Source organism: Mirounga angustirostris, unplaced genomic scaffold (genome assembly GCF_029215605.1).
Source record: "Mirounga angustirostris isolate CCGP_5_RB_7025 unplaced genomic scaffold, mMirAng1.0.hap1 SCAF_8, whole genome shotgun sequence".
Taxonomy (NCBI): Eukaryota; Metazoa; Chordata; class Mammalia; order Carnivora; family Phocidae; genus Mirounga; species Mirounga angustirostris.
In genome coordinates this window covers 111,698,698-111,726,096 of record NW_026991716.1, presented here as the reverse complement: position 1 = coordinate 111,726,096, position 27,399 = coordinate 111,698,698, and the positions used below count along the sequence as shown (strand labels likewise).

Genomic DNA, 27,399 nt, shown 5'->3' with positions numbered 1-27,399 from the left:
CTATAATTATAAGTTTCTAGTAAAGGGTAGGATGTCACAACAAAATACTACCAATAATAGTCGACAAATAAATATGGTCGGTTTTTAATGAATTTGCGACACCTCACACCAACTATATAAACATTTTGAAATTTTAATAATTATATGACAACCATAAAAATATTAGACATCCAGCAAGTGTCCTGTTTTTCATGAATTGAAAGAAAAATAGGACTAGAATTCATGCACATTTGTCCGATAGCAGAATAAGTATTACTGAATATTTTTCAAGTTAAAAAAAATGGTCCTAAAAGCTATATAATTTTTTTTCCAAAAACTCAGCCCAAATTGCCACTAGCACTTCAACACATGAAGTGTGAATAAATATTTCACTTAAAATAAGAGTGCCTTTTCTAATTTACATACGGATTTCAAACTAAATTTATTTTAAACACAAAGTAATGTGATTTAGTGTGAGGAAAGAAGGGAAAGCTCTCTACATGAAAATGAATAAGATTTTCTGACAATTTTATGATCTTTTCTATTAAGTAGGTCTTATATAACTTGCCCTGTTCTCACGACTGCACTGGTAGACCACGGCCAGTCAGGCTTTGCCAGGATTTCTGATCATCTTACCCTACAAAAGAAACACTTAACAACACTTGAAAATTAACCTGTACTAACATGTAATTTTAGGCTGTTACAAACTTCTTTCAAACATAAGTAGAGGATTCCCACTAGATAAAACTGCGTGATGCATTGGAAACTTGGAAGGAAAAAATATTATTTGTTGCAAAATGGTAATGCTGCAAACACCATTTGTTGTTGTTGTTGTTGGTCTGCTAAAGAAGTTGATGCTGAAAAAGATACATTGTGTATAGACCAGGGCCACAACTCCTATCGGTCAGGTACCATTACGACCCTATTTTAACTGTCTTCTAGTGCATTGAATCAATAGTATATGAATGAGTAATAAACTCTAACCTTTGCGAAGTACGTGAACAAATTGATCTACTACTCACAAACTCATTATCCAACAAATTTATTTTTTGCCTTCATAAAATAGATCCACAAATACATAATTGACACATTCTGGCAAGCTTTTACCTCTCGCGTTAAAGCTTGAAGCTGAGTGCATCTGTACACACACATATAAGCTCATACACACACAAACTCATATATCACATTTTGAACTCACATATATATGAGCTACATATATATATACACAAAATACAAGATATATATATATGCATATATATATATATATATATATATATATATATATATATATATACACGCACTTGGAAACAAGTTTTTAGACATTTCAAGTGAAACTCTAGAGAGCCAACCTAATTAAATTATAATCCTTTACAGTAATATATCTGTCTCAATTACTATGCAAGAATGTTATAATTCTCCTTGAATAGTTGATATAACTTTTTGGAATTATGATATTATGGTGTATTGAACCCTTTCCTTAAATCACATATGAGAACTTATGAAGGAGGGCATAGGGATCACAACTTACTTGAAATTGGAGTTGATTCTTTCTGTTCACAACTCCCTCATCTACTCCCCATTCTCATATTATCTGCAGGGCCACTCAGAAATCCTTGTGCTTTTCTCTTGGTGGCCATCTTATGTCTGCTAATTCCAAATTTGCCTGAAGAGAGTTTCTAAGATTTAGAGTCTGCTAGTCTGTGTTGTTCCTGTGAATACTACAGAGATGAAATGGCTTCCTGGATCCTACCCCCTTCTCCTTTTTATCCCAGTTCACTGGTTGTTCTTTTTCAGTCTCCTTTGCCGAATATATGTCATGTCCTTGACCTCTTTATGTGCCCTAATTTCAGTCTTCAGATTTCTCCTACCCTGTCCTGCACTCTCTCCCCTAAATGATCTCATTCAGTCTTAAAACCTTTGCATCTACCCTACCAGATCTAAAACTGAGTTTCCCCCTCCAAAACAATCCCATTGACCTTTCTATAATTTTCCGCATCTCATCCATGGTCACTCAGTGCTTCCATTTATTCGGCCATAAGCCACAGAGTCAACTTTGTCTCCTTTCTCTCACATTCCACATACACTCTACCTGAAACTGCTGATCTTGTTGCCATCGCTAACATCATTGCATTTCCCTGTTCCAAGCCACGTTTTGCCATTGGAAGACTGTTAGCAGCTGGGACATTTCATTAGCCACTGGAGCTTCCCTGAGTCATATCTTGGTCACGCTTCCCCTGACACCATTTACTTTGCCCCAGCTGCCCTGGATCCATGCTGTCTACCAAGCATGGGCCAGTCTCCGGGCCAGTGTCCTCGCTTTTTCCTCTGGTAGACTACTCTTCCTCCAGGCAGTCACGTGGCTCTCCCCATTACTTCATTCGTCTCTGCAACAAGCCTTTGTTTAGGGAGATCTTCATGGAAGCCCCTGGCTAAAAGGGCACCCCAGCCCCTCTTAATTCACTGAGGCTGCTCTGTTTTCCCTGGTAGCACCTGCACTGTCTGATATCACATTACACATCTACTTGTGTTTTGCTAAGCTTTACCGAAGTATAACTGGCAAATAAAATTGTAATATAATTAAAGTGTGCATGGGATGATTTGATATACATATATGCACAAATTAATTAACACATCTATCACCCCCACATATTTCCTTTTTTTGTGTGGGGGGGTTGAGAACACAGGTTCTATTTGCTTAGCAAGTTTCAATTATACAATAAAGTATTATCAACTACAGTTACCATGTTATATATTAGATCCTTAGACCCCATTCATCTTATAACTGGAAGTCTGTATCCTTTTACCAGCCTCTCCCAATTTCCCCCCCTCCCCAACCCCTGACAACCACCATTCCACACTCGGTTTCTACGAGTTTAATTTTTTTTAATTCCACACGTGAGTGAAACCACACAGTTTCTGTCTTTCTCTGTCTGACAAAGATGGCTGGCGTGTTTGGGAAAGAACAAGGGACTCCAACGTGGCCTCATTGTAGAAGGGAGGAGAGGGCCTTGGTGGGAAAAGGTGGTCAGATTGCAGAGGGGAGACGGTTTCTTCTACTCTGCTGAAAGATATCTGACCTTTCCTTGAGTAGGCGGTGGATAACCCCTGAGCTGCACTGTCACGATGGTTGACAGTTTGTCCTATTTGTCTTGGTAGGAAATATTGAAAAACTCATGCATGGAAGTGAGTTAGTGATCACTCGCCTACTCCTTGCTTTTCATTGGCTGCACAGATTGAAGCCAATGAAGAGAGGTATCTCCGCCTCCTTCAACTGTATTTCATCCTTGTATTTCTTTGCTTTGTATTTTAACTCTTCTTACCACACACAGGTCTTTTGCTTTGTTAATTAATGTGCCAAGCTTTAGGTGGTGATAGGAGTGGGTCATGAAATCACTCTAGTAGGTTTGGACTTAAATTTCTTCTAATAATGCAGGAGAATAAAATTGAATAAAAGTTATAGGATATATATATACATATGTATATGTATAAATATATTTTATATTATATACACACAAGTTTTTTGTGTCCCAAGTTATGATATAAAAGAATGATTTCTTACAATGGTTGCAGTTAAGAAAGTTTGAAAGCCACTGAACTAGCCACTTGGATTTGGTATTTTGATTCTTAGAGGGTCTTTTCCATAAAAATATACTTAAATTATACAAATCACAGAAAACAAAAATGAAAACACACCTTTTTATTGATCCTGCTAACCAATCAAGGTAGCACTCTATCTTTTTCCTTCTCAGAAGTTCCTAAAGCTATAAGCGGACATCCTTGTAACATAATGTCTGTTTCCACAATTGACTATCAAAACTCTTCCGTGACCCTCACAGGTCATGGCTCCCCTGCGAACTTGGGCTTCTCTGGAAGCTTTTCTCGCTGGGGGTGTCCGTAGCCCTGTGGTCTCCATTCTCTTGCCTCCCTGACAGCTCCCGTCTTGGCTCATCTTTCTTTTCTGGTTTCTCTAGTGTAGGGAATTCTGTTTTTCCTTTTTTCCACATGCTCCCCTTGGGAAACATAACCCTGGGAAATCTTATCCAATTTTAATTCATTTATTAACATATCTCTTCCTCCATCTGCCCTTCCAATTCTATTTCCATTTTCTGCAGCTATTTGCATATTTCCATTTGGACAGATCTATCATATCAATTTTAACCTATTCAGAACATAAATTGTCTGTCCTCTGCAACAGCTCTCTCCTGGTTTCCCTATTTCGGTTAATCGCGCTACAATTTTTGAGGTCAACCTGGCTAACAACCTTGGGCTTCAACTCCTGCCTGGTCTGAACTGCTCATGCCTAATTAGTAAGCACTTCTGGAGAGCTGCATTCAACAAGGCTCTCATCACACCAGTCCTCTCCTCTCCCTTCCTGTTACTATCACCTGCCTTCACGTTCTCATTATCTTTTGCCTAAATTAGTGCAATAGCTTAAATTAATCGCGCTCTTCACTTTTTTCTTCGCCTGTATTAATTCATTTTACTTAGCTCTCCCATAACAGTCTTCCTAAAGTGTGGCTCTGGTCACATTAACCTTTTCTTTTTGTTTGTTTTAACTAAACGCTTGCATTGTTTCCTCATTACAGAGAAAATTAAATAGCAATTTCTTAGATGGGTATTCAAGGATTTCTATGCCATGGCCTCCATTCTCCTGCTCAGTTTCATCTGCAATTATGAATTCTATTTGAACTCCATGCTCCAAACTCTTACTTATTAGTTCTTAAACGTGAAGAACTGTGTTTTCTGTTTTCTAAGCTTTTGTTCATGTAATTTCCTGCCATCTCCCCCAGTAAAAACCTTTCAATCCACTGTTCATGATCTATTATAATAGATGCTACTACCAGCATCTACTACCAGGATTAGTAGCAGCATCTACTTCTTTCAATGCTACTACTTCTTTCAATATGTTCTTGAAGCTTCCCAGATCAAGTGTGGTATTTTGTACCTTTGAATTCCCTTTATATTTAAGTTGACTTCTCTTAAGACACACATTTTATTGTGAGCCTTTTCAGCAGACGTTATGCTTCATTCTTATCAAAGAAGTTATCAGTTAATTACTGAATCTTTCTAATCCAATGGCTCACATTTTAATAATAATACAATAAATAACATTCTCTTGTTTAAATCTAGTCCTCAGAAGGAGATTAGGGAAAGGAAAATAGAAATAATGTTATTTTTCATACGCCTACCACTTGGTGCTTGCCAGAACAAAAAGAACACGTATTTTATCCTTGTCAATATCCCACTTACCTAAAAATTTACATTTGACAAAAGACCTGTGATTCTCTTAAGCAGAAAAAAAAAAAAAGAGATTTCAGAAGAAAGGGAGACAATTTACATGACAATGTTTTCAGAATAAAGCCAAGGACAAGAAAAACAAAAACAAACCAAAAAACCCTGAGTAAGCAGCGGGGAAATAATCTATCTCAATTGCTTCATGGTTCTCATATACTCAAGAAAAGGAGTCCAGGATTCTAATTCTGAACAAACTGCCCTACATTCTTTTCAAAAGCAAATTCTTAGAGAAAAAACTGCCCTACCAGGTAGAGATTGAAGTCTATAAATCACTTACACTTTCAAGTATAGACATAGTTAGCAACAAGGGTTTTCATCAATATATAAACCAATGCAGAATGTGCAGACAGCACTGAAATAAGATATTCTGGCTTTTGTTTCCCCTTATGGCTGTGTTTCCATGGTACCAAGCTCAGACCATCTTAACAGAACGGGACTGCGATTCTGGGAAATACGGGCTTATTTTGGAGCATAAAAATAAGTCACCATCCTTTAACTATTTTTTCAACTATTTTCTTAATAATTCTTTACAAATTGTGAATTAAATACACAAAATGAGTGGAAGGAGTCACAAAAGTCAGATAATATGTACCCAAACAACCCTTCATAGATGAGTTTATGGCAGAACTATATGCAAATACAAGACCCTTATAAAAGTGTATCAAATTACACACGTGTGTACATATATCACTTATTTCAGAAACATAAATTATGTTAATACTAGTATTGACATTTTAATTAGTGCAAATTAGTAAGTATTATTTACTTGGGACAGGCTTTTAATGGAAAAATAAACCACAGAGCATTATGTGCTCACTTTTGTCATGTTTTTATATTGTTTAAAAAAAAAGTCTATCTTAAACTGAGAGTTTGTCTACATGGAAAAAATAGTTAAATCACAGAAAGCCCTTGTGCTACACAGGTGGTACTACTGATTGGGAAATAAGGTAATATTTCTCAATCTTACTTGTTGCCGGAAGAAATTAGAGGGCAAGCACACTGCTGACAGTCATCTGGCAATCCCCTGACAATTCCATAATATCCAGGAGCACATCGTTCACAGAAGTCACCAGCAGTGTGATGTTGACAATTCTGTAAACGAAAAGGGAGAAGTTCGTTCTTCATTTACTGAGAGTTAGAATGTGATTTATCATACAGCTCCCCACCTGTGTGTACTTTAGAGAGAGGGGGAGAGGGTGCGTATGGGGGTGGGCTGGGGGAGGGGCAGAGGGAGAGGAAGAGAGGAAATCTTAAGCAGTCTCCACACCCAGCACAGCACCTGACTCAGGGCTCAGTCTCGCAGTCCTGAGATCATTACCTGAGCTGACGATAGCCCCCTATTTTCAGAGAAAAGGAAGCACTCATTTGAGTGTTCCCTCAGCTTCCTGTGAAAGACTTGCCATTTATGTTGCAGTACTTTCCATCCCTTTAACATTTATTCCTGTCCATAGGAAGTGGTGTTTGTCCTTTGTCTAAAGCTACTCTCTTCCTAAACTGGATTCCTTGCCTTTCTGCCTCCCCCTTTTGACCAGCATCTGCATCTTTCCCTCCTTTGCTCATTTATCCCATTGGCATTTGAGGTTGGTCCAGACTTCCCTAGCTCAAAAATATCTCTGGGGCCTCAAGTCTCTGGAAATTTCCATCTATCTTTGATAAGCATTTTAAAAGCATTATTTGCATTCCTGATTTCTATTTCCTTATCTCCCTTCAGCTCTCCCCACTTTAAAAAAGCTTCTCATGTCACCAGGACTCCAGGCTCACTGATAAGATCTTTGTTGATAAATAAAAATTCCTTGACAATAATAAGTCTTCATGATATATGAATTTTCTGCAGCAGCTAATATTTCTGGCTACTCTTTGAAATTTCTCTTCCTATGGTTTCTTTAATGGTATGGTCTGCTGATTTTTCTCCTAACTCTATGGCTACTCTTCCTTATGCTCATTCATGGGCTCTTTCTTCTCTTTCTGTGTAGTAAGATTGGTGTCCTTGATTCTAACTTTGGCTCTCACCTCTTTTTTTTTCTTTTTCTTACACACTCTACCTTGGTGATTTCACCCATTACTTTGACTTTAGGTATCATCTAATTGCCAAAAACTCTAAATTTTACATATTCAGGCCAGATTTCTCTAATGAGTTCTAGACTTACATTTCCAAATGCTTCCTGGATAGATCTTACTGCATAACAAAAGCACCTTGAATTTGAACTATCAAAAATTAAGCTCATCTCTCTTTAAACCTGCTAATATTTCTGTATTGTCCATTTCATCTGGGGTCTCTATTACCTGCTCAATTGCCCAGGCCAGCAGTCTAGAGGCCTCTCTCATGCCAGAGAACCTGTTTGATCAGTGCGTTCCATGATTCTATTACTCTCTGTTTCTTTACTTCCTCGTCTCTACTATTTTAATCTGGCCACTCTCATTTTTTACCTGGTTTATTGAAACAGAATTTAGGTAAAGATCCTGCTTCTAAATTTTTTTTTAAAAGAAGGATTTATTTATTTACTTTTATTTTATTCATTTATTTGACAGAGAGACAGTGAGAGAGGGAACACAAGCAGGGGGAGTGCGAGAGGGAGAAGAAGGCTTCCCGTGGGAGCAGGGAGCCCGATGCGGGACTCGATCCCAGGACTCCGGGATCACGACCTGAGCCGAAGGCAGACACTTAATGACTGAGCCACCCAGGTGCCCCCTGCTTCTAAATTTTTTTATGCAGTGATTTTCCCACACTGCAATCAGAATGACCATCTTATAGAACTTATCATACCATGCCATTCTCTTGCTGGGAAGCCTGCATTAGTTCTCCATTGTCCTTAGGATGAATTATAAACTTTCCAGCATGGCAAGAAAGACTTTTCATCTGCTCGCTTACCCCTCCAGCCTTACCTCTAGCCCCTGCTACCTTTGTATGCTATGTGAAAGCCATATAGGACCATCTGAAATTCTCATATTATGCCATGCTCTCTCTTTCCTCCGGGACTTCTTATATGCAAATCCCTTGTTTTGGAATGTTTTCCCCTCCTCTTACCAGATTAGCACCTATTCATTTCAGCTCTCATTTTAAATGTTGCTTTATCTGATAAACATTCCCTGATGTCCTAAGTCTGGGCTAAATGCCCATTCTAGCTCAACACAGTGACTGAAATATGGTAGTCATTTGATGACTATTCTGAATGACTGAATGCACAATATAGGAAGTATAGATGAAACTGGTCAGTCTTCTTAAGATGAAAAAGGCCAAGTTTCAAGTCTAATGACTTTATAGAAATGTGGTTAACAGAATAAGATAATTTGTTGTATTCTGAATTAGGATTTGCTATATAAGTACCATGATCTTCTTTTATTCAGCCATCCAAAGGAACCAGCATTTTAGCAATAAAATAACCATTCCATATTTAAGTACAGCATGGCAAGAGATGGTTCCAGGATAAATTACCCATACGTTCCAGTCTAAATCATTCAGCAAGGTGTCAAATGGTAAGTTAACCAGGGAGTGTTTTAAGGACATATTTTATAGCTATGTGAATAAACATGTGCCAAAAAAATATATAGGCTCTTGAACAATTATCAGCACTTTGCTTTTGTAAAAATAAACCCACTGCATAATGAATTATTTTATGTAACCTAATATAGCATTAATAATTGACTCAAAACACTTAGATAATATTGATCACTACCAGAAATACAGAGATTCAAAAATATGGTTTGCTGCTCTTATACCTACAACTCTATATACTTTCTTCACAGATCAAGCAAATATTTTAACCTTCTCTGGACAGTCAGTCTTTCACAGGTTACTGACATACTAAACTTGGTTAACGAAATCAAATGTTCTGGTTAGGTCCACAAACACAACACATAAATCATGATGCTATTTTTGAAACTTTTGACACACACCTTTCATATGACTTTCCTGTCTACTTTGAGACACAATATTCGTCTTGTACAGAAATTAATCTCAGGGCACCTGGGTGGCTCAGTTGTTAAGCGTCTGCCTTCGGGTCCCGTCATGATCCCAGGGTGCTGGGATCGAGCCCCACATCGGGCTCCCTGCCTGGCGGGAAGCCTGCTTCTCCCTCTCCCATTCCCCCTACTTGTGTTCCCTCTCTCGCTGTCTCTTTCTGTCAAATAAATAAATAAAATCTTTAAAAAAATTTAAAAAAAGAAATTAATCTTTAGGAAAAATTCCTATATTTCAGATGTCTAACAAGAAGTTTAATTATATTCTCAAGAGTGATATTATATGTTCTAGTACCTTTTCAATAACAGATTAGGATATATGATATTTGTATTTTTTTGCACATGGAAAAACTGGTGGTATATATTCCTTCTACTAAATCAAAATAATATAACATTAATATTATATAGTACCTTAGATCTGAGGTGAGAAGTTGCTTAACTTAGTCTTCTTTCCTTAAAGGGATGCCTCCCCACCTTTTTTTAAATACGTTATTGAATGAATGATCCTTATAAGGCAGCCTTTTTCATCTTGTACAATTATAAGCTATGAATTTTTTCCTTATGTTGAATGAAAACATATCTCATTCTGATTTTCAGTTAATGATCCAAGATCTGCCTTCTGAAGCTATGAAGATTAAGTCTAATTCCCATTTCCCAAGACAAGTCCTCAAATGTCTACAAAATACTATTACTTCTAAATCTCTTCAAGTTAAACATTTAATAATCTTGATCACTCAGAATTTCTCTTAAAATAGATATTAAAGTCTCTACCTGTGATTTGCAAATATAGTGACTATATTCCCTTCCCTCATCTGGATCTTGGATACATGACTCTGCAGTCAAGTAAAAACTCCTATTTCACAGGAATTGCTACTACACGTCATTTTCTCTGCTCTTTCCCTAAGCACTAAAGTATAAGCTCCTAGAGGGCAAGGCCTCTGCTTTCCTCATCTTGGTATCTTTTCATCACCTACTGCAATACCTACGCATTGGAAATATTTAAGTGCCACAAGAATGAATGAACAAGTGAGCCTCCCTAAGTTCAGAAACTCTTATATTAATTTCATCTTGTTAATTGTGGCTCATACTTCCACCTGTCAGGCTCTTTTAGCTTCTTGACCACCATCTAATACATTAGATTACACTTCCAGCTTTATTTGATACATCTCATCCAGATCACTGATCACGATTTTGAACAGGATGGGGTGAAACACAAAGCCTATGTCTCATCATTGGAGATATGAACCTAGAACCCAGGACATATTCTTCAGGGGTAGAGAAACTTCTACAGTCATTAAACGTGTTAACTGATTACTATCTGGCCCAGATATCTCTTCAAACTTGTTTGTGAAAATATCATGAAACATTCTGTCAAATGCCTATTTAAACAAACCAGAGTTTGGATCATAGATCTGATCTTTAGCGGCTTATGATGTAAGCGAATTATTTAATTTCTGTCAACATTAGTTTATCAACTGTAAAAGAGGGAACAATCCTATCTGTCACATAAGTTTACTGTAAGAATAAGTGAGAAAAAAATCTATCTATAATGATCAGCCTTGGTCCTGGCACATATGTAGATAGGGTTGAACATTTGGGGGCTGTTACTATTTTTGCTGAATTTGAGATATGACCTATCACACTTCCTGATGAATTTGATATCATAATGAGATTCAGGAAGGATCTCAGATTTATACATACAGTAATCTAGCAATTAGTCTGATATGTTTTATTTTGAGTGAACCTAATGAGCACTATTTTTTCTACACTTAACAGATATTAGTTAAGTAAGCAATCCTTAAGTTTTACTGGAGATCAAAAATCAATGTTTGCTACAATTTACTTTCCCTTATAAACCTGGAGTAGCATTTCACAGCTTTCCATCCTATGGCAAATTTCATAATTCCATGATTTTTGCAAATATTTTTCATACATGGCTCTTAATCATATTTGCAGATTCTATCAGTACTCTAGGATGGAATTCTAGGCCTTCAAAATCAAATCATTTAATCAGATAACAGTGTGTTTACTCTCTCTCACAGTCTGTAGATAGCATTTTATAGTGGATTTGAAACCTGATTCTAATACTTTAGCCAAGGCTTGTAGGTTACTGAAATTTTCTAAGCATTAACTTTCAGAGTTGTAATAAAATGCTAACTATCCCTATTTTGGTCAGATTGTTAGATAAATTCAATGAGATAGTGTTTATAAAGTATCTTAAACACAGTAGATTCTAGTTATGAGTCTCTTTACCAAATACAGGGCTAACCGCTTAATCATAGATGCTGGTGGTTTCAGACAACAGAGCTGATCAATAATGATTTTTTTTCTTTTCATTTTAAAATAAGAATTGTGATAGAGTGAAAATAATATTTTCACAAATTATTTGGTCTTCAAAAAGTTATTTGAGCTAGATGAGAATTTTTAATATTCTCTTTAAAAATTTTGCAAAAATAATACTAACCATGGGGGTGTAGTGATAATATATCCAGAAAGGTATAGATAGAGATATAGATAGATATAGATGTGTGTATTACATCAACTTGGAAAAACTATCTATCTATCTATCTATCTATCTATCTATCTATCTATCTATCTATCTATCTATCTATCTATATCTACCTACCTACCTACCTACCTACCTATCTACCTACCTGAGATTGTCTATTGGGTGTTTGTGTGTCTACTGATTAACATTTGCTCCCTCACCTCTGCTTCCCCTTGGCTTGGGGTTCAATATCACATAGGTTTGCTCTTCCATTTGGAAGAAAATTTTCCTCAAGGGACAATAGTCACTGAGCTATTGGTAGTAACATGTCTATGTGTAGGATATATTAATGCCTCGAGTGAAGCAACAGTTCTCTGATAAGTCTCATTAGGAATTATGAAGAGAATCGTTACAAAGTGATGTGGATTTTATTTAAAAGTTGAAATGCTTAGGCCGTAAAGTTTTCTATAGTGTTATTCTTCTCTACTCCATATTTTTGAAGAAAGATATAAAGAAAAAGTGAGGAAATCTAGCATAGCGCTGATAATGATTTTTACATGTTTTGATTATTTATTATCTGATTGATTCTTAGACTATAAATGGTGGATAACATGTATGGTAATTACTATCTTCTTCTTCTTCATCATCATCATCATCACCATCACTATCACTTCTCTGGAACTTGCCATGGACTAAGTAGTGTTCCACACCCTTTATACAATATTTCATTGAATCCTTACAAAAACTTTGAGTAGGTACTATTATTATCTTCATTTTATAAATGAGGAAACTAAGACCTCACTGACTTAAGATAACTGACTGGGCTCCCACAGCCCATAAAAGATGAAGTGAGGATTGGAACCAAAGCAGTCTGACCCCAGAGTCATGCTTATGATCACTCTACCCAAAGTTGAGGGCATTGCTCTGTGTAATGGCATTGATATTAAACTGGGATCCATACTACACATAGAAAATAAATCAGTATGCTTCAGGTTTCCTCAGTTATAGCATCAGAGTAATAATAGCTATTTCCTATTGGCCTCCTGGGGTTATTTCAAAGATGAACAAAGTTGCCTAAATTCAAAACTTATATATGTTCCCTGAAGGAAAATATAAAAATTCAGAGCACAGAAATTTATACTAGCTGTGCATGTGTGATTGCACACTTATTTATTTTTCACTTCATCTGGGGATATCTCAAAAAGATAGACCTGTAGCATAAAAATAGCTATAATAGCCAATTGTTCTAAAGAGGACAATATAAAGACAATTTTTATCCTAAAAAAAATGAAATTAAACTGTATCCTTTATGAATGTTTTAAAATTAATCATATGGGAGCACCTGGGTGGCTCAGTCAGCTATGTGTCCCATTCTTGATTTCAGCTCAGGTCATGATCTCAGGGTGTTGAGATCGAGCCCTGTGTCAGGCTTTATACTCAGTATGGAGTCTGCTTGAGATTCTTTCTTTCCCTCTCCCTCTGCCCCTCCCCTCACTCACGCTTTCTCTTTCTCTCTCTAAAATAAATAAATAAATCTTAAAAAAAAAACATATGAATTAAATATAGCCCTGCTAAGAAATACCAGTGAAGATTACATAAGAAGAAACAATGCATTTAATTCTCACTTAAGATGTATAAATTAATCCCCTCTCTTGAATTATTTATTGAATTTTACAAGCCAGCAGATTAGAGGGAGAATACTACACTGAGCAAATAATAATTGTTTCAGGAATTCAAGGATGGTTAATATTATTCACTTATTCATCTAGTCAATAATATCATTCATCATTCTGTTTAAGGTAAAAAGAAATATATGATCATATCCAAAATGCGTATCTTTAATGCATCTTTTCCTTTACTCTACTCCTCACAAATAAGCACATAATCAATTTCAATATCCTATCCTGACTGAAAGGGAATATCTTTAAGAAGTCAGGAATAAAAAGAAGTTTTCTCGACATGGTAAAGAATATCTATCTTCAGCTAACCACCAACGTCATACTTTGTGGCAAAAGACTTGAGGCATTCATATTAAAATTAGGAATAGGAGAGGAAGCTGATTACCCTCCTATTTAATATTTTTAGAAGACTTAAGGCAAAAACGTAAAATTATTATACTAGGTACACCTTCTGGCAAGAAAAAGCACAATTACAACGATCTGTAAATAATATTATTGTAAATATAAAAATAACTGAAAGAATCAACTGAGAAACTTCTAGAACTAAAAACAAAGTGGTTGGATATCAAAAATCTATTCTGTTAATGTTTATCAGTAACGACAAGTTAGTGAATATATTGAAACACTTGATCTTAGCCAAAAGGCCGAGAAGCGATGTGAATATATTGAAACAGAAAAAAATGTAACATTCACCATTGAAGTAAAAATGTAAGATGCATAGAAATAACTTTAATATAAGAAACACATAATCTATACAGGAAATAATAAAAACAGTATACTGTGAGACACAAAATGTTTTGAATAGAAAAGAGTATTATACACCTCGGTTGAGGGAAGATAACTGGATATTGTAAAGACAGCAATTCTTTACACATAGGTTTAATGCCATTCCAATAAAAATTCCAGTAACACTTTTTGGTGAAGAGATTGAAACTGAATCAGAATGTCATCTGGAAGAATACATAATTACATCTAGTCAAAAAATTAGAAAAAGAAGAAGAAAGGGCCTGAGTTTGCCAGATTTTTTAAAAAGATTTTATTTATTTATTTGAGAGAGAGAGAGAGAGAGAGTATGAGCAGGGGGAGGAGGTGGTGGAAGGGCAAAGGGAGAAGCAGACCCCCATTGAGCAGGAAGTCCGACATGGGGCCTGATCTCAGGACTATGGGATCATGACCTGAGCCAAAGGCAGATGTTTAACTGACTGAGCCAGGCACCCCTAATTTTTCAGATATTATAACTTAGTATAAAATGAAGGTGATCAGAACACTATAATAAGAACTAGAAGGTAAATAGTACAGAATAGATGATCCTTTAAACATATCTTAATATGGATAAAACAAATGTGTATATATTCAGATACCATAATGTATTAAGGAGGAAATGTTAATAAATGTTAATAAAGGAAATGTTAATAAATAAATGTTTCTTTAAAGTAATAGGTGATGGGAATTAAGGAGGGCACGTGAAGTAATGAGCACTGGGTGTTATATGCTATTACTGAATTACTGAACTCTACATCTGACACTATATGTTAACTAATTGCATTTAAATAAAATAAGTAAAAATAAATAAAATAAAATAATAAAATAATAATATTTGAAGAAAGATATCTCTTCATACCACAATAAATTCTAGAGAGATTAAGGAGTTGGATCTAAAATTTAATCATAGAAACAATGGTAAATACCATGGTCTCTCAGTGTAGGTACTGAAAGGCATGTGCTTGGGTAAGATCACCATGAGAATGAGTATAAGTTAGAGAAGCAAACTGTTCCAAGGATTGAATCCTGGAAACCCCAGTATGTAGATTTCAAGTATGGAGGAAAATATAGCAAAGACAGAAGGTGTAGTCACCTGGTTTAGAAATCCCTGGAACGGCATGTCCAGGGAAGCAAAGTGAACAAAAACTTTAAAGAAGAATGGATGCTTTAGAGTAGCAAATGCTGCTGATTGATCAAGAAAGATGAAGGCTGATAGCTGAATATTAGTCACTGGTTTCAGTATAGTGGTAGAGGTAAAAGTCTCGTTTTAGTAATTCAAGAGAGAATGGAGGAGAGAAACTAGAGAGAGTATAAACAACTCTTTACTGTATATAAGGAGAGGAATGAAGTGGTAGAAGTCAAGAGGGAAAGTGAAGTCAAGAGAGTTTGTTTTTATTTTTATCTTATTTTATTATTTTATTTTTTAAAAGATTCATCCATTTATGGAGTGCCTGGGTGGTTCAATTGGTTAGATGTCTGACTCTTGATTTTGGCTCAGGTCATGATTTCAGGTCCTGGGATTAAGCCCTGAGTGGGGCTCCATGCTCACTGTGACTGAGTTTGCTTAAGATTCTCTCTCCTTCTCCCTCTGCCCCTCCCCTTGCACACACCCATGCTCTCTCTCTAAAATAAATAAAATCTTAAAAAAAAAATTCATCCATTTATTTTAGAGATAGAGCACATGCACACACATGCACATGGGGGACCCATGAGATCATAACCTGAGCAGAAACCAAGAGTCCATCGCTCAACCAAATGAACCACCCAGGTGCCCCTATTTTTGTTTTGTTTTTTTGTTTTTATTTTTACTATTATTTTTAAGATAGCAAAGAAACCAAAAAGTGATGCTGCAAGAGAGAGGGGAAATAGGGATGGGCAGAATGATGTCTTTGAGCAGGAGAAAGGGCTGGGATCTAGAGCATAAGTGCAGACTTGGTCTTTTCTAGAAACAAGAAAAGTTCATCTAAAATGATGGAAGAGTTGGAGTAACTGCACAGAGATGCAGAAAGGTGGGTGCATGCGGTAATGGAAGATCCTATTAGTTCTCTTCCAACTACTTCTAATCTTTCAATGAAATAAAAGCATGACCATCAATTGAGATTAAGTCTGGAGAAGGATTGGCGGAGGGGTTTGAGGACTTGAAGAGGAAGGGGAAGGTATGAAATAATCATCCAGAAATGTGGGAGAGGAAATGGACTGAAGTAAAGTGATATGATTGCAGAGGAGCACAAAGGGTTGATCTGAAGTGAGTGATAATGAATTTATGATGAGACTAGAAAACATAGTTGTTTTTCATCAGCCACATTCAGCTTAGAAGGCATAGGTGTGGAACAGTAGGATTTAACAAGCGTTAGAATTAACTGAGTGAAAATAAAGGAGTAGCAAGAGAAATGAACATTACAAGGCAGCTATACTAATGAAGGGCTGTGAATATTAAGCTGGTTGAGAAAGTGAGGGCATGAAGGGGCTAAGGAACAATGAAAAGGTGTGAGCATCAATGGTGAGACTAAAAAGGTTGGAGTTGATGTATCAAGAAGAAGTGAATTGGAAAGAAAAGAGATGGTGGTTGAAGAAGAGGTCAGCTGACCTTGAGACTGTGGAGGCATTTCAGTTTCTCGTAATGACAAGTTCTAGAATAGCAACATGGAGTGAGGAAAAGCAGAGTTAAGGGTATGGAAGAGTTAATTTCACGAACATTAAAATCACCAAGAATTATGATAGGAATAGTGCTAGAGAGAATGGCAAAGATACAAAGGAAAAATCTTCAAGGAATGAGGTGAATGACCTGAGGGTTAGGAGAGAACATCGATGAGCAGGTGTAGTGGGCAAATAGATGGGGGCATGAGATTCAAAGCCATGTGTTGTTATGGGGGAGAAAGGAGGATGATAGGAAAGCGGCAGTGAGGAGCAAGGATACCTGCCTTCAGACTCAGTGGAAGTGAAGAGTGTGAGGCAAGAGCTACCACTTGGAGGGCTCTAGGGGGAGCAGTATGTTGGGGACAGCAAAACAAAGAGAATATTAAACAAAGAGGGAGAATATGGGGGGGGGGGTTTGCTGAGCTTCTACTTTGAGTTCCAGAAGCCTCACTGGAGGGGTTTCAGTAGATGAGGAGAGGTGGGAAATGGGTTTAGCAAATCTGATGTCCAGACCTGGGTGAGGATTAGAGTCTGGGGAACTCTATGTCGTGACATGGCAAACCTGAATTTCTTGAGAGTCCTGACTGTTCCAAGGTGGATAGCAGTGGTGGAGGGCAGGCTGTTAGCATGAATACAACAACAACAACAAGAGCAGCTGGAATTCTACGGGAAGTGGTTAAATTATGGGCTAAATTAAGTGCTTAAATTAAATCTTTAGTCTTTGATAAGAGATCATAACCTGAGCAGAAACCAAGAGTCCATCGTTCAACCAACTGAACCACCCAGGTGCCCCTATTTTTGTTTTGTTTTTTGTTTTTATTTTTACTATTATTTTTTTTAAGATAGCAAAGAAACCAAGAAGTGATGCTGCAAGAGAGGGGGGAAATAGGGATTTCGTAATCTAATCAAAGACTTAAGATTTCAAAGAACATCCAGCAACATAACATGCTCATAATAGGTATATTTAAAAAGCAGAACATAAAATGGCACCTATGGTATTATATGAATCTTATTTATAAACACATGCATAAAATTCATAGAAAATACCAAAAATATTAAATGTTTATGTTGAATTTTAGATGACTTTTATCTTTTTTTAATACTTTTTTATAATTTCCAGATTTTTTTATATGTTTATTTTTGCATGTAATCAGAAAAAAAGCCCTCGTATGATTTTAAATAAATAGTAGTGTCCTCAGGTGTTCTCCTAAAATACTGTTAATATTTTATTTCTTGACATGAGCAGTGGTTTTTGCAATGATCAATTTTTAATTACTTTAAAAAATGTATAATATGGTAAATGTCTTTTTTTCCCACGTTTTATTTCACACACACATACACAAGTTCCCTGCCGTTTAGCTCACTCACCTCTGCACATGCTATCTGAGCATGTATAAAGATAAATGATCACAGGGGCCTTAGTCAAGAAAGACGTGGTAAATACCTGGCACTTGGAGGTTTCAGGGTCACACAGGCTGCTGTGTCCATTACACTGACATGGAACACAGGTGCCCAGAGTTGGTCTAGGAGTGTGGCTACCCGGCTCAGACCGCAGTCGATAAAATCCTGGCATGCATGTCTAGAAGAAAAGGAAAGCAATTAGGACAGTCAAGTTATAAACCTTGGTTTAGCAATACTTGGGTTCCTCAGGGGTGAAAAAGGACTTCTTTCCCCCTACCTGCATTAAAGGTAATACCACTTATAAACACAAGGGCCAGTTTTGATTCCAAATGTGTATTTCTGTGTGGTCCTTAACATATACAGGAAGCATCCAAGACCTCGGACCTTAGCAAAGGAGGGCTGTCATTTGCATATACCACTCAATCTGAAAAAGCTTCAAATAATCTTTTTAATCTTTTTCTTGAGAAAGAGGTTTGTTTTTAAATAAAATTGTCATTTGGACTAAAGAGAGAATTCCAGTGTCCTTGACAACCTAAAGTCTGCTTCTGCTATGCTTGATGGATAATTAGCTAATGTCTAATGAGACTCAGAGAAATATTAAATAAATAGAAAAGTGTCGCAGTTGCATTTTTTATATCGATATAATTTAAAGACGATAAAAGCAAGAAATTCAAAATTCTCATGTCTTAGGAATATTAGACCACCAATAAAATTTCTCTTTCCCTGATCTATTTTTTTTCATTTTGCAATAAAAATCTGAGAGCAAACAGAAAACTTCCAGGAAAGCTGACATATGCAGAATCAAGACTTCCATCTTCATTTGGGTTTATTATGCAAATGTATCAAAGAAACATCTCTGGCTTTTGAGAAGGAAGCCCATAGCCCCGGAGGGAATGAGAAAGGTCTTGGGTTCCAGGCTCAGTCCTCTTGGTATGCAAAGCTACCACATTTATCAGACATTGTTTGATTTATGAGTGAGAAATAAGAGTTAGTTCTTCAGATCCCAATGAAGATTATAAAGGGATCGTTTTACCACCTTAGCTATGTAGGATTTTTTTCCACAGGATATCTTGCTCCTGTTGATGAAAGAATGATTGCCGAATAAGCAGGAAAAATACATATGCGTTAAGAACTTCCCAGTGGGGGCACCTAGGTGGCTCAGATGGTTAAGCGTCTGCCTTCGGCTTGGGTCATGATCCCAGGGTCCTGGGATCGAGCCCCATATTGGGCTCCTGGCTCAGCGGAGTGCCTGCTTCTCCCTCTCCCTCTGCCTCTCCCCCTGCTCATGCTCTCTCTCTGTATCTCTGTGTCTCAAGTGAATGAATAAAATCTTTAAATAAAAAAAATTAAAAAAAAAAAAAGAACTTCCCAATGCCTCTGAGTTCTTTTGGTTCTGGACTAGGTCATCCAGAGTGGTATATACAAAAATGTTCCTTGGAGAAAGAAAAAGATCAATAGTCAACACTCCCTCGCTTATTTTGATTTGGATACTGCAAAAGCACCTCAATTAAGCATTCAATTAAGAGTCTCTCTGCTTTTATCATAGCCTATAAGATATTTTAATGAGATTAAATAATGTCCCAGCTTTGAGCAAGCTGATAAAGAAAATCGGGAATAGTATTCAAAATATTTTGAGTCTCATTTGTTTTATAGTGGACTTAATCATATATTTTAATAAGTTTATTCATATTATTTAAAATCAAGGTTCATATCGCTATTGTTACCAAATAAGGCCTAGAAATTATGGCTGAGGAATTGATTTAAGAAACTGAAGAAACCATTCAAAGTGTATTTAAAAATATTTCACAGTATGAGTTGCTCCAGTTCTTTAGTATGCTGATTATAGAATAAAACTGGATTTTCTTTACATGGATTTCATCCTTGGATACCTATATAATTATTGTTATTTTACTGGTGTATTTGCTTGGGTGTGTGTGTGTGTGTGTGTAGGTGTGTGTAGGTGTGTGTGTGTCTCTAAGTGTCTGTGTCTGTGTGTGTGAATGTGAAAATCACACAAATAGACAGTTTTTCTAGCTCCATTTTATACCTCAAACAGAAGTTCAAGACAAGTCTCAGAGGAAGAATAAAGTTCAGAAACAGGACTTTTCATTGAGGAATTACATGAAATTCAGTGTTATATACTGAAACCTGAAGGTGAGCGGGGCAGGTGAAGTTTACTGTAACACACACCCAATTACCCATATAACTATGACTCTTCCCGGGAGAGAGCAGGACAAAGCCGAAAAGCACCTGTAATGGGAGTCTGAGCCTGAGCTCCCACTGGAGCTCTGCGTTGAACCCTCTAGGCCTATCTTTGTGGTTCCCAACCCTGGCTGCACATAGAATCATCTGAGGAGTTTTATATACTGATGCCTGGTTCCACCTCCAGAAATTCTTTTTTTTTTAACTTTTAAATTAAAAAAAAATATTTATTTAGTTGAGGGAGAGAGAGCGGGGAGGGGCAGAGGGAGAGGGAGAGAGAATCTCAAGCAGACTCCCCAACCAGCGGGGAGCCTCATGTGGGGCTCGATCTCACGACCCTGAGATCATGACCTGAGCTGAAGCCAAAAGTTGGATGCTCAACCGACTGAGCCACCCAGGCACGCCCACCTCTAGAAATTCTTATTTAATTGGTTGGAGATCAGGGCCAGAGTTTGTTTTAAAACTCCTAGATAGGTCTAAGAAGCAGCCAGAATTGAGAATCACTGGCATGCTCCTCACTCTCTGCTGGTAATGTGTGCCTTTTAAAAGGCATACAGACTCCAATACTGTGATGCAAATGAATATGGAAGCCTTGATCTTACAAGTTAGTTTTTTCTAAGGGATACAGGCAAGTTGCATGGCATCATAGAGATGTGGTTTCCCCACCCCACAAATGAGCAGGTGTATTAACTCAGATGATTTCTGAATCTTCTTTTAGTTCTAACACTCTAGATTAAATTTTATGTCCTGCTAGATCAAATTTCTAAGAGTTAGCAAAGCAAGAGACAATGCAAGAGTTAGAACCTTAAAACACTCTTTAAAGGAACTGGATGTATTCATTTCATCTTAATCCCCTCCTTTCTTGGATCCTTTTTGTATTTATTCTTTCCACATTTTGGTATTTTTGTAAGTTTTTCAATATCAGATGTTCTCAGTGAACTGGGGCAACATTTATGAGAATGATTATGCTTGAGTTGGAATAAAAAGAGGAAAGATAATAGCTATTTTTTCAAGTCCTGTCTACAATCCTTTCTGAAACAAAATGGAGAATTTAAAAAAAGCAAATAAACACTGCCCCTTTTTTTTTCTAACTCAAACTTTTCCAAAGTTCTCTTTCCTTGTGCTAAAGTTATTCATAGCACAATTGTCTTCTGCAGTCCTTCTATCTTTATTTTCATAATATGGCATCTCATCAAAATGTTCAAATCTCAAAATGTTTGAATTGCATAAAAATGTGGGAGGATGGAGACAAAGAGAATAGAGAAGCCACAGCTCCAGGTGCAGAGTTACACAACATTTCCCACCTCTCTCCTCAGACTTTAACAAGAACACTTGTGCTTGTTGCCAATGGAAACCCTATCTTATACCTTCATGCGGGTTTTGCAACCAGGCAATCCTCAGTTTCATTCTTGTTCAGCTCTCACTAATATAATTTTACGCAGGTGTTGAACACTGAGGGCTGCAGTTTCCTCACCTGGAACATAAGGATCTTGTAGAACATCAGAATTGAGTATGTAAGTGCATCCAGGTTTTTTGAAACAGACTTAACTGGGCTCAAATTGCAGTTTTGCTGTTTTCTAGCTGTGTGGTCGTGGGCAGGTTTTGTAACCTGCCTGGCTTCCATTTCCTCATCCATAACATGGGGGTCATAATACATATTCAGTGTTGGTGTAGGTATATTAGGAAATGTTGTGCAGGATACAGTAGGCATTCAGTAAACGGTAAGTTGTTTTTTTCTTTTATAAGGTTGTTGTGAGGATTAAAGAAGATGATGTATGTTTAGTGCTTTACATATAATAAATCAACATAGATGCCTCTATTCCACATAATTTTTTAAATATAGTCATTGAAGACAGACTAAAAATAGAAACAACAGTAATTGTTCTACATTGCATTGGGTAACAGAATATCCATGTCTGCCTACTTACCCATACCATGTGCCTCAATATTTTTGTGCACAGGAAAAGAGTCTTTGGATCTTCCACATATAACAAAAGTGGTAAAGAGTATCCCAAGAGATGTGTGTATGGAAGAAGAAAAGTCTATTTTCACGATTTTGTCTTTTGAGTTTTATGAGTTGATAATAGGTATACATTTTGGGGAGATGTAAAAAATTATTTTTGAATGGTGACCCGGTAGACAGCAGCCATTCAACTGTGAGCCCCCTATTATAACATGAGGGTGAGGAGACAGAGGCTGAACTGCGCAACATACGATCTAGAAATCATCTGCAACTGTTTGATCACCATGATCTTATTGCAGAGAACCATATACTCAGTGCTGACTATTTCCATTTCTACATACAACCTAACCTGAGTTTAGGTCAGTTTAGGTCAGTCAGGCAATCATGTGAACTCAGACAATGGTGAGAAACTCAATGGCTCCCACACCAACAAACGTGATAAGGAAAATGAGTCCTCTATTTGACTTCTAAAGGTAATCTCATCTTTACACCAAATCATAGATTGTAATAAGTGGGCATTTCTAGAACTAACATTCTCAATGAATAGGGCCGAAGCATTACAAGATGAGAGGTAACAAGCAAAGGCTAAGTGTCTTCACAGTTCGCTCTACTTTCAGCAGTAACGAACACTTAATTCTGTTGGTTTGCAACCACATTTTGGGTAAAAACAGGAAATGAAGAGCTTGTAAATGCAAATGTCTCTAGAATACCATACATTTGGCAAAAGTACTGTAAAGGAATTGCTTTGTGTATTCATGACCCAAAGCATATGTTACTGGAATGGGAGGTATTATTTCAAAACTGTCCTTAGCTCTTGCTTTGATGATTAGATTTTATGCTTGGGCAGTTACACTTTAGAATCAAGATGAATTATAAATAAGATGTATAATGGATTAGAGGCAATGGGATGTGGAGAGCACCTCAGGCACCTTATTATGAGAGGTAGGCCTTTAGCCCCATAATCTCAACACTAGGATATTACTGTAATTATTGTCTGTAAATAGGAGCGTAAGTGAAATTCAGAGGACATGGACGAAGCCACCAAAGCAGATGCTGGTTTGTATGTGTTCCTAGTTTTCTTAATCTTCTTCATTTATCAGTTTCTTTATTTGTGCTAATATATATTTTCACATAATGATGGAAAATTACTAAGATTAATGGAAAAGCATGTTTTAGAATATGTTATTTAAAAAGCCTACCAATCACAGCAAAAAGAGCTTTTAACATTCAAAATCCGGAATGGAAGGTAGACCGCGTTAAAATAATTTGCTCCTCTACTCACATTTTTATTTGTAAGTGAACAGTATTCTTTTAAATACATGCAGAAAAAAATATAGCTGTGGTAGCTTTCTCTTTAAGACGGCGAAAGGTCAATCTTGACTACTTATGCAATACCTTTTATGGCAAAATAATATTGCAGAGCCAGAGAATTTGCGAACTTCAAAACCCAACCTGTTATTTTATAGATTGGATAACTATATAGCAACTAAGGCCTATAACAACTAAAGAACTGACCAAGGTCACACAGTAAACCCACAGTATAGCCAAACGCTTCTTGGGATAAAATTCTACTTGTAGAAAAATCTCAAGTTCTTTCTGTCCTCCGTCTTTAAGTCTTTTATGCTCATTGGAAAGGTAGCATGTTTTATATGCGCCACATTCATTGTCTCATTGTTCACATCTACACTGTGTGCATCTGTGTATTTTGGTTGGTTGTGCATATAAACGCAATAAATACACCTACTAGTATGTGTACAAGTACATATATGTATAGGTAGGAGTTATGACTTCACAATGAGGTGGGTTATTTGACTATTTATTAGACCAAAATAGACACATTCATATGAATATTGCCTTTCAGAGCAGCCACAAAGTTATGAAATTATTCCAAGTGTGTTTTACAGATACTTGCATTTATTCTTATGAACTTGTTCTCTGAACAGCATGGAATTTATATAATGGTAACTAAGTTGAATAGCATTTCAGATTAATAGGGCTTTCACACACATATTTTCATTTAAATCAATCCTCATTATGATTCTACAGGTGAAAGTCCTAAGGGCCAGCAACAAACAGAGTGAATGCCCTGCCCGAGTGGTGGAGCTAGGGAGGAATCACTGAAACCAAACTCCTTTTCTTTTCATCATAGCATGCTACATTTCAAGATAGTTATATTCATTATTTTTAAGTTACTTTAGTTTTGAGCTGGTGCCACCATCTGCCTTACGAGCCATACTTACCCAAACTCCTCAAATCCTATTTACAAAAGATGCGTACATTTTCTGTAAAGAAATCAATGCATGGATATATAACTAATTATTCCATAGTAACACTACTAACATCAACCAACGTTGACTACTGCCAGGTACCGTAATAGTGCTTTAGGGTCATAGGTCGTTTCATCTTCATATGATTCATCAGCTGTAGGTAGGAGAGGTATTAAGAATATCTAACCAACTATGCGGTGGGCCCCAACCAATGTGCCTACCAGGAAGGCATCTACACTGCAGGACTGGAGCAGATCCTGGATGCACTGTGGGGAGGACTATGGTCTGCAGGAGAGAAGCAAGTGTGGTGGCAGTAAGGGGCTTGGAGGTTTAGTAAATGGTGCAAGGTCTCAGTCCTGGTATATGGTGAAGTCGAGATTCAAACCAGTCCAGTTTCCCATCCATCCCACTTTCCCCTATATTATACTCTTCCTATTGATATTTAATATTCACAAAAATTAAATAGACTTCCGGAGGATAAAGATCTAGAAAATATACCAGTTCTAAAGATAATCAAAGGAAAATCCCAGAGAGCAAAATAAGCAATCTTTAAAAATATAACGACTGGATGATAGTGGCATTGTGGGAAAAATATACGTCCTTCTGGGAAGGTTATGTTGAAGGAAACAGTCTGCTATTCAGTGCCTACATTTCGTTCCATGTTCCATACAAAAACAATCTTTCAAAACCCAATATAATCCTATCTCATAATCATTGCAGCTTAAATGTCTTTAGCCATTCAGAAGAGGTGCCGAGAAAATAGCTCAGATATAATAAAGGTGCCTTATGAAAACATTCTTATTTCCTGACCGCTCCGTATTTTTACAAATCTTTTAATTTTCATCAAATATTTCCCTTCAGATGTGATTCCTACTTCTGGGTCACAATAACACCATCCTCATCTTACTGTGTCTCATGATGTGAGCGGAGGGTTAAAAACAAAAAATAGGTTAAGGATATGCATGAACAAGGAAAACTGATTGTAGCCAAGATAGTTCTGGAAGTATTTCCATTTGGCTGGTTAGATGAGTTGAGCTTATGCAGGTTAGCGGTAGCCCCTTACCTCACAGGACAAACCAGAATAGCCTGGGGGACAATCACATCTTTCTATTGAGCGAGCTGGAGGAGTCACGGCTGTTAGGTGCCCTTGCTCGGCTACCTCCATCGAGATCTCAGAAATCCTGCAAACAGTGAGTACATTTAGATTATCACACCAGTAAATTAAGCTCACATAGCAAGCACCCAAGCCTACAAAAGGAGTCTTCTCGGGTCTTTGTCAATAACCTCAAGCTTGTCCTATTGTTTTCAAGCTGCCTAAATTCCAGGGACTCACATGCCACATCATAGTCCTGCATCTTTGCTTCCTCAAAGGCTGAGATTACACATTAGCAAAATATTCACATAAATCATAAGGAGTTTAGTAAATTAGATGTCTGATGTCCTGTTGAGAAGTTATTATAAAGATCTTTTTCCCCACATTTTAAAATGTGAGTGGCTTCAGGTAGACATGGCCAATTAATTAGACATTTATATTCCTTCCAACAGACAAACCAAGGTCATTCCCCATTAGAATATCTCCCGTAGTCACCAGTGAAATTGCTTTTAATTTATAACTAGCCCGATTTCTTCCTTTTGAGTCTCTGAATGTCCTTTCAAGAACTTTAGAAAACCGTCTAGAAAATGATTGAACATAATCCAGTAATATTGATCTTACTGGAGAAAAGATAAAGAACTATTCAAATCAGTGATTTTGTTAATTTTATTAAATAAGCCCTTCAACTAACTTAACTCACCTTTCCTATTGGTAGAAAGGTCCTTAAAATTGAAAAAAAAAATACATTCCTAGTGAAAATGTTGATACCTTTTACATTCATTTGAAATTATGCATTAAAAAATATATGCGGTCCATAAACTCAGACTATTTCATGACTGACTAACAGGTAACATGAAATGTTCTGCAAATAAACTTTTAAATGAGAAAATGAATAGTTTTGCTTCACTAAAAGTCACCTCCAATAGCTTAAGGAGCTTGAATCATAAACTTTATAACAAGCATAGGTAGGTTTTATTGACACTGAATTACGGATACGCACCCTGACTTGGCTAGAATGGAATCGGCCGGCGGAAGACCAGCCAGCCTTTATGAAACACATGTTCAATTAAAATTCAGATTTCACTCCTCCCTCCTTAGAGTACACGGAGCAGTTTGATCTATAAACAAACCACTCCCCTCCTGTAAGAAAGACTCTACCTTTATGTTCCCCTGGATTCTCTGTGGGAATGAGCAAGTCATCTGAGGTTTGTTCACGAGTCCTCTCTGTTGGCATCGGATGGTATTTTATAACATGAGGGCTTACTAGCATCATCTTCCTTTCTTTCCCACATGCATGCACACAACAGGCTAGTGAGTATTTAAAAAACCGAGTAAGACTTGAATTGTATGTCAACAACAGATATTTCTACAATGCACCTGGTTTTTCTCAGGAGCTGAAAGAGCAACTGTTTTGCTTGAATCAGGGATTTGGCCAAACTCAAGCTTCTATTTAAGTGAAGGCTGAAATGCAAAGTTGTTACATCCTTCAAATGAATGTAAGAGAAGAAAAAAAGGCAATGTCAGCATTGACATCATATACAAAGTCTCAAACTACATGTAAAACTCTCAAACTCTCTGCTTCTGAGACTGTTTTAAATTTGTAACTGCACAAAGATGCAGGATTATGTTCTATCTTTGAGGGAAGATTCAAATATATTTTTCACTGTTGTCACAAT

The 27,399-nt window shown here is 36.8% G+C and overlaps 1 protein-coding gene across 1 annotated transcript in view; it reads right to left on the bottom strand.

Annotated features, from left to right (window-relative positions):
- Positions 1-27,399, bottom strand: part of LAMA2 (laminin subunit alpha 2) — a 621,471-nt gene that overhangs the window by 174,987 nt on the left and 419,085 nt on the right. Inside the window, exons 28-30 of the mRNA XM_045865518.3 lie at positions 25,694-25,811; positions 18,242-18,376; positions 6,242-6,366 (exon numbers count right to left, since the gene is read on the bottom strand). Of these exons, the coding sequence (XP_045721474.2) occupies positions 6,242-6,366; positions 18,242-18,376; positions 25,694-25,811 (378 nt within the window). The remainder of the gene's footprint in view (positions 1-6,241; positions 6,367-18,241; positions 18,377-25,693; positions 25,812-27,399) is intronic.